The sequence below is a fragment of the Humulus lupulus genome, chromosome X (genome assembly GCF_963169125.1).
Source record: "Humulus lupulus chromosome X, drHumLupu1.1, whole genome shotgun sequence".
Taxonomy (NCBI): Eukaryota; Viridiplantae; Streptophyta; class Magnoliopsida; order Rosales; family Cannabaceae; genus Humulus; species Humulus lupulus.
This window is the reverse complement of record NC_084802.1, coordinates 209,334,744-209,342,648: the sequence shown is the minus strand read 5'-3', so window position 1 is coordinate 209,342,648 and position 7,905 is coordinate 209,334,744. Positions and strand designations below refer to the sequence as shown.

At 35.1% G+C, this 7,905-nt stretch overlaps 1 protein-coding gene across 2 annotated transcripts; it reads right to left on the bottom strand.

Annotated features, from left to right (window-relative positions):
* Nucleotides 1-423: 423 nt before the first annotated feature.
* On the bottom strand, nucleotides 424-7,692 carry LOC133807212 (lysine-specific demethylase JMJ21-like). Of its 2 annotated transcripts, XM_062245394.1 has the most exons (16): nucleotides 7,402-7,685; nucleotides 7,136-7,249; nucleotides 6,965-7,020; nucleotides 6,626-6,768; nucleotides 6,043-6,240; nucleotides 5,717-5,916; nucleotides 5,300-5,399; nucleotides 4,617-5,192; nucleotides 4,269-4,391; nucleotides 3,308-3,388; nucleotides 2,877-3,205; nucleotides 2,498-2,752; nucleotides 2,126-2,210; nucleotides 1,772-2,000; nucleotides 1,349-1,517; nucleotides 424-782 (listed from the first exon to the last, which is right to left on the bottom strand). In XM_062245394.1, the coding sequence occupies exons 1-16, from the start codon at nucleotides 7,548-7,550 to the stop codon at nucleotides 644-646; spliced, it is 2,946 nt and encodes a 981-aa protein (XP_062101378.1). In that variant the 5' UTR covers nucleotides 7,551-7,685; the 3' UTR covers nucleotides 424-643. The 2 variants fall into 2 exon arrangements, 1 of the variants encoding a protein (XP_062101378.1); XR_009879223.1 differs by lacking the exons at nucleotides 424-782; nucleotides 1,349-1,517 and having other exon boundaries at nucleotides 1,794-2,000; nucleotides 2,448-2,752; nucleotides 7,402-7,692.
* Nucleotides 7,693-7,905: the final 213 nt, after the last annotated feature.

Here is a 7,905-nt window from a genome sequence, read left to right as displayed (position 1 = left end):
TGATTATGAAGCTATGGCATAATTGAAATTTGAAAGCAAGTATACAAATATAAAATATTTCATAAAAAGTGTCACTTATATTTATCAAAAATTGTACATAAATTGAGTTGCACAAAGGTGAGGCATTTATTTACTGAGCATATTCAAACACACATAACTAATATGACCTCAATGCTTTAATCTTCCCAGGATATAAAAATTAAGTATGGATGGGTATGGTTATAGTTATGGTTATGGTTATGCTCTCTCCATTAACGACACTAATAGAGAAAATTAACTTAATCCATTATTATAAACTAAACTCTAGTGGCAACTAGCTGAAATTTTTCAATTTTTGTTAATAAATTTTAGCTACTTTCCTCGTTTAAGAAGAAATTAATTATTCTTGAATCTCCAACAAATAACTGAAAAGATAAGAAAAAATCGTAATGGCATTGGTATATGCCTAATCCAATAAATAACTATTATTTATTTTAGCAGTATTACAAGCAAAAAATACAACACAAAAATTGATACATAAACTACAACAAAATGGTAATGGAAAAAAGAAAGAACCAGTTTTCCGCCAATGTTGTGATGACAATAATATTGGCATTTCGTGTTCAGCAAAAGTTTGATCGGTATAAATGCTGGGGAAAAATGATCAAAGAAAACCTTTGTAATTGTTTAAGTCGCCCCAGACAGTTTGCTCAACTTCTTCCCAGGATTTTGCCGCTTTTAGTTCGTTCCATATACTAAATATAGCTCCCAATATATTATCTTCATGAACAATACAATAGCACCTACAGTGGATAATGACACATAAAAAAACGTTAGTTTAATGAAAAAGGTGATACGTATGCATAGCCATAGAAACTTCTAATTAGAACACTGAGAAATTGCTAACTTAAAAGTCATTGTTGAGATCAATAAAAAAGCTGATGTAGTTGCTATGCAACTTTATTATGGTCTTCACATAACCTTTTTGTTTACTTCACGTTCACTAATCAGTCCACTACATCTTTTTCTTCTCAATAAAAAACAGAATTCAAAAGATCCAAAAGGGAAGGCCACAAGTCTGGTAAGTTGTTTCAAAGTTATGCAGAATTGGCCAACTGCCAACACATTAATTATAATTACTTAATTATCTACGCCTTATAGTTTTCGGCTACCACATTTTTTTTAACTTCAAACTCATTCCAACTTGCTTCAATTGATGCATATCCGATAATCAGATTGGTCGTAGATGAGAAATTTGCAGCGTTTTTGCCAAAATATCTCACATAGATTATATTGCATGTAATCCTAAGAATTCGAGTTATGAGATGAACGAGCAAACATATATGGAGAATAGATGAGTATCACTTACATAGCATGGTACGATAATCGTCCATACTTGTCACCACCCTCCGCTGACTTGGGCTGGTATAAACTTTTCACCAACGGAAGTTTATAACTTTCTAATAGCTGCTTAAGGAGGCGGGGGTCGCCTCTACAAACATCCAAGTATATGGGTATCAAGTCATAAATGGGGTCACCTGCACAACAAAGAAAAACATGACAATAAAGTATGGATAAACATGATATGAGTACAAAAGTGTTAAAAGTACACGAGAAAACATAAATTGTTAAGAAAAACTAGCTGTGATCACAATACTCCTGTCACAGCTATTTGGATCTTCGATATCCATATCATGCATCATGTTTTATTAAGGTCACGATCAAAATATACGGCAAACCAACACATATACACCAATAAGTGGACCAGTGATATTTGAATGGAAGAACTAACCGATAGAGAGATTACTGAAATCAAGAAGGTGGCTAGGGCGCCATGATTTTTCAATTGAAGTGTCATCGCAGCCATTCATGGAGCTATTACATTGTGAATTAGCTTCTTTCACAGCTTCACTCAATCTAGAATTCTTATCACCACATTGTTCCATGTGAATATTGTCGTCCATAATATCTGAGTGAATCCAGGAGAGGGATTTACAAACTTTGCCTCGGTCATTTTCATCCTGACAAAAAAAAACAAAAGAGGAAAAGGGAGGGGGGTCAAAGATTTATAGAACTTATAAACAGTCGATCATTCTGACAAAGTGATCTTGACATGATTAAACATGTGAATGGATGAGGAAGAGACCTCAAAAGCGTATAGCAACTCAGTAAAATTATCTGGGATGTATTCATCAACTTTCTCAATTAGAAAGCTAGGAATTGGATCTCCCCTGCAAAATGTAACTCAAAAACTTTAGTAAAAGAACCACATCAACCCGAAAAAAGATTTATCTACACCAGTGGGTAACATAGCGAAAGCTTCAGAGATATATAGAATTCAAGTACAAACTTCAGCATCATCAGTCTCAGATGACCATGTAGATTTGAGCAGAAATGCGCAATAGATCTTAAGTAAATCTACAAGAATACGCACACACACACACACAAATCATTTATGAAACACATACTGTAATAGTTCTTCACAAGTGAAACCTCTTGAGTGTGAATATAGTAGTACCATTTAGTCAAGCGGCTAGAGACGTCCTTTTTCTTCCTATTTAGAGTTTTAACGAATATGTCCCATTCAGCTGGCATGTTTGATTTATCAAAAGCAGACTCCACAAAACCATTAGTATGGTTAAAGTCTACTGCACTTTCAATATCTGAGAAATTTGAATTACGAGATGGAAGCGGCAACAGATGAAGGTGACGTAGCTGCTCACCAAGAAAGGAAGCCAAATTTAACTCCTCTTCCCAGTCTAGTTTATTTCTTCTGCAAAAAGAAAGATGAGAAAAAAAGGGCTCAAGGCTTATGGAAGAATTATCCTACCTATACCTAACATACCTACAAATCAATATCATCAAATGCAACTTAGAGATGCAACAAGATTACTTACAATTGTGCAAATATTTTTCCTTCACATCTTTTTGTTATCATGAATGGCCATATCCTAGTACCCCCAATAAAATTGACTGATGTAGTTGACATCCCAGCTTTTCTATAGTCATGTTGTTGCTTACTCCATATGCCAAAAGGGAAACTACCTACTTCACGTTTCTCTAAAAGAAAATCACACTTTGAAATCACTTCAGGAACTCCGCTTCCATCCCAAGGTACAATCTTATAAGATCCATTTTCAAGATAGAGTATCCCACTGCTCAAAACTTCAGGAATATAATTTTGCAGAGGAGAGTTGACTTTACTTAGAAGACTGTGAAATTCAAGCTGTAAAATATACATAAGTCATAAATATACATAAAAATGACACACACACACACAAATATATTAACCATATGTATATTTATAAAGAAGAAGTAGAAGATTGACCTCAGAGCCTAAACCATAAAGTGAGGCTTCCAGTCCTTCTTCGACAAAAATTTTCACCACACAGTTTGGCAGGAGATAAACCTGTTGCCAATTAATAAGACATGTCAGATTATTTACCTGAAACTTCATTTGCTTTCATAAACATGTACATCACTTTTTGATCCAACATCCAACTATAAACTTCTCACAGAAGATTCCAATCTCAGATAAAAAGTAAAATGTAGGAAATCAAGCTAGTCAATATGATTCCTAAAAATCAGGGATTGTGATTATGCATAACAGATTTTAGGTTTATTTTAATTGTCTTTATTGCTGTAAATATCCTAGGTCAACTCTCTTTATTTAGCTGATTTTGTTTCCTATTTGTAAAGATCAAATCTGATCTTTTTCTCTGTATAAATACCCAGCAGTGTATCAATAAACAAATAAGAAGCTATTCTCCAAAAAGTTTCAAAAAAAATCTAAGCATTGCACCTTACAACCAAAATGACTGGTCTACCAGTCTCAGTTTCAGCATAAAAAGCTATTAAAATTTCCTTGGAAATTTCTCCAAGAAAGTAATTATTTTGAGTCACCAGTTGACAACTCATATGACTCTTAGCCTACATATGAAGACTACTAAAATTTCATGTACTGATCTTCAATTCTCAAACTACTGCTCTACAATCCATCATCTGATCATACTTAGGTTCACAATTGCAACTCCTAAACCTCCTCTAAATCACCTATCAATGCTACTAACAGCTAATTATAGCCACAAAGATCCAAATCATATCAAACATTGGCTAAGTAATAAGTTTATCCAAACAAAAACCCATGCGCGCAAGCACTCATCCAGCGAGAGACGGTTATCTAGATTCCCCACCGTAAGTTTCCCACACAGATCACAGAACTAATATTACCTATATCTAGGCATATCATAATATAAGTGAAAATCATGAATCATAAAAAACTAACTCACAGGATTGCTACCAGTGCCAACAGGAAGCCTTTCAAACTCTGTAGGGGGAGGCAAATTGTGGAAGGCACATATTTCAGTCATGCATTCCGCCCATCTGCCAGCATCTAATGCGATACATGCTCCCTATAACATTGAAAGCATAGATATTAACAACGTGAGGAAAAAAAATCTTTCAAAAAATAAAATTAACTAGTGCCTTTTAGAAAAGTTCTTGTATGTTTAGTTCAGTAATCGCAGGTTTTTTTACAAAAATAGGTGCCAATATATCCACAAACGAACAGACAGACAAGGAAACATCAAGAATTATAGATAGTTCGTCCATTTTGACCAAAGAGAGAATTTGAGTACCTTCCATATTAGCTCTCTCATTCCTGGTTTTCCAACCCAAAGCCTGTACAACCATTCTCTCATCTCCCGTTGTCCCATGCAGTTACCTGAGCTCCAAGGAGAATTATAGTGGTCTCTCTCTTTATCAAGAAATGTAATTAAGAAATCTATATCATAAGTAAAACCATTTTTCCACAATTTGTAATTTTTGGAGACAACATGATCCATTTTTCTATATGTTGGATCCTCTCCAGGTTCAATGGTTCTGCACCTTTTCTCTTCCATCAAAAGGTTAGAGCAAGCCACATCATCATTATCAAGAGATATGTTGTTTTTGACATTATCAAAACCATCATCATCAACCGCAAGCAATCCAGCACGGCAGACTCCCTTATGACGGTATCCAGGTGCCATATCCAAACAAACAAATTCAAAGTTTCGAGAATTTACAAAATTCTGTGTAACAGCAATAGTTGTTTCCAGATTTAAGACACAATGCCACCATCCACTTGGAACATAAATTGTCTCCCCAGGAAGTTGGGTACACTCAATTGGCTTATCTTCATCAGCAAGGAGTGGATAAAAATCTAACCACCACTATTCACATATATAAAAATTCGTAAGAGTAAATTCAAGAATAAATTCAAGAAAGGCAAAGAAAGATACCCAATAACAGAAAGAGCTAGAACATCTGAATGATGTACCTGCAATGAAGTTGGAGTATCGATAACGACATCGCCATCTTCTTCATTTACATGAACTGTTACACCTAAAGGTACTCTTCCCGGATGGTACAATGCCCATCTGTATAAACAAGATTGCCAAGCTCTTTAGATGCATAACCAGGACAAAAGATTGTGTAGCCAATTGTGGGTAATCATTTAGGAAAATTTATCTACATTTTAGTAGATTTTTCTTTGGAGGAGCCTTGGTTGTTAATTATCAAACTAGCAATTTCTTATTCAGCCAAAAAAAAAAAACAAGTTGTCAGTTTGCATACATTCTAACCCAAGAGTACAATAAAAGCATAGTTTCAAGAAGATTATATTTTTCAACAGATTCACATCCAACAGGACAGAGCCAAAACTGATACTGCTTTTAAGACGACAGTAAACCTTCACCTTTTACGACCACATAAAAGGGTATTCCAAGCACTGGTAAGACCTGGATCAACATGCCAAGAGGCACCAGACCTCTCTGGTCCAATAATAAGCCATCTATATGGAGGTCGCTGATCTCTGTCTAAGATATCAAAAAAGTCTTCTTCAAAAAGATGTGGCACATTATAATCCTTCAGCAAGCCAGGTGCAACTTCCCCAAACTGCCGAAACATTAAATCTACAGATTAAAATAAAATAAAATAGAACACACTCACAAATGTATGTGTGTAGAAAGAGAGAGAGAGAAGGAAAGCATGCCATATACGAATGCATGACCGTCAAAGTACCTTATCGTCAAAAATATATAGGGGATCCTCATCATGCTGCAGTTTCATGTATGAGACATAATCTTTGAATTTCATGGAAGTTTTACTCGAACTTCTCTGCGAAATCTTGAATGATGTATCACCATAGCTCATCAGTAACTGGTCTGTTGTCCATGTATGCTTTGCTGGCCAAGTGTCGGCTAGGCCATTAAGCAAAATCTGTTACATGATTCAACCACTAAAAATGTGAACATTGCTTAATAAAAGCAAAATCTCCTAATGACAAGAATACTGAGTATAAGGCCTTCTCAATAAATAAGGTTCTGTTTTATTAGTGTTTAAGTAAAAATAAATTTTTAAAAAAATTAAGGGGAAAAAAGTCAGAATTCGTCTTCCCATGTTTCTACAACTAGCTTTGTTTATCTTTTAGAAAATTGTGATTTATTTCAATCAAGAATTATAATGTCAGTGAAAAGGAAAATGTCTTTAATTTAAAGGTGCAATGTATTCCAATAACACTTGTAAAAAAACGGGATGAAGCTATTCTACCATCTAAAATCAGTATAGTTGTGCGAACTCGAAAAGTAAATTGTTAACAACATACCGGTTTCTTCCCATCATAGTCGGAATAGAACTCTTCTAAAGAAGGGTTTTCCTTTCTATCCACATTACCCTTGTCAAAATCAAAACCCGCCAATGTGGTATAGCACCTGTATAGTCTTTTATGTAGGAACCAAGAGTTGAATCCTGATGCAAAAGTAAATAGGCAATGAAAAAGCTTATTTTTGTAAGTACTCCGAAAAATATATTCTTTACTAATCTTCCAAACGAACTAAGGAGAATAATATAAACCAAAATAATCAAATACACAACACAGAAAACTCAAAAAGAGACCACGAAAAACTTCTGCAAGTCAATAATCTATACACAAGTGATTATTTACCATCAAAACGTAATTGTTTTCCGCCAAGTTCATCAGTTTCTCCAACTACATGTTCTCTGCACCCAAAAATATATAAGTTCAAAAAGAAAAAAATTATAAAAAGGAAACAAGCAAAAAGAGGAATAATCCAAATAACAAAAAGCACAAATATGCTAAATTTCAGAGACATACAACAGATGCAATGTGGTTTTTTTCCAGGAGCCTTTATACTGAATTGGACCATTGAGATTGCGAAGGCATTGATTCATCCAGAGCGGTTCTTCGTTGCACAATATGTACATCACACTACGAAAAATAAATAAAAATACGACATACACGAATTACACAATTTCCATAACGCTACAGTTCCTATTCGGTTCTCCTTCATTGCACAATTCATTTTCCAAACAAGTAAATTTTCAGAAGAATGAATGAAGTAATGATGGGGAAAAAAATACCTGCTGACACAAGAGAGGCGAGCAAGGTCGGGAGGAGTGAGATATTCCAAGATAGCGCAGACGAGTTCATCGGGGAGAACTCGGAGGCCTCCAAGGGCCGCCGGCCGGCGATCCCCTAGCTCATCCGCCGGAGCGCCGGGATTATCCATTTGTGAAAGTTTATTATTACCAGATCAGAGATGACTACTGTATTGGTAGTTGAATCGCAAAATTGAAACGGAGCGGTTTGGGTTCATTGATGTTCTCGTTAAGGAAAGAGAGCGGTTTGGCGCGTGCACGTGTTCGCGGAATGCTTACGCCACCTTTTGTCCATTTAATTCTATTTTTTAATTTTAATGAGTCTTTTTTATTGTTATTTTTTTTAATGGTTGCCGTGTGGAACTAAAACTACATGTCGTTTTTACTCAAGCTGCTACCGTTTACCAGAAATGACAAACGACATATATTGTCATAATTAAAATTTCTTGTCGTTTGACTCATAAATGTAAAACCACGTTTATGTAT

Coding starts and splice junctions, on each gene's coding strand:
- LOC133807212 (XM_062245394.1), bottom strand. CDS start 7,550: ATGGATAATCCCGGCGCTCCGGCGGATGAGCTAGGGGATCGCCGGCCG. Junction 6,241..6,625: donor ACTATGATGGGAAGAAACCG/GTATGTTGTTAA, acceptor ATCATGTAACAG/ATTTTGCTTAATGGCCTAGC. Junction 2,211..2,497: donor TCTAGCCGCTTGACTAAATG/GTACTACTATAT, acceptor TACATTTTGCAG/GGGAGATCCAATTCCTAGCT.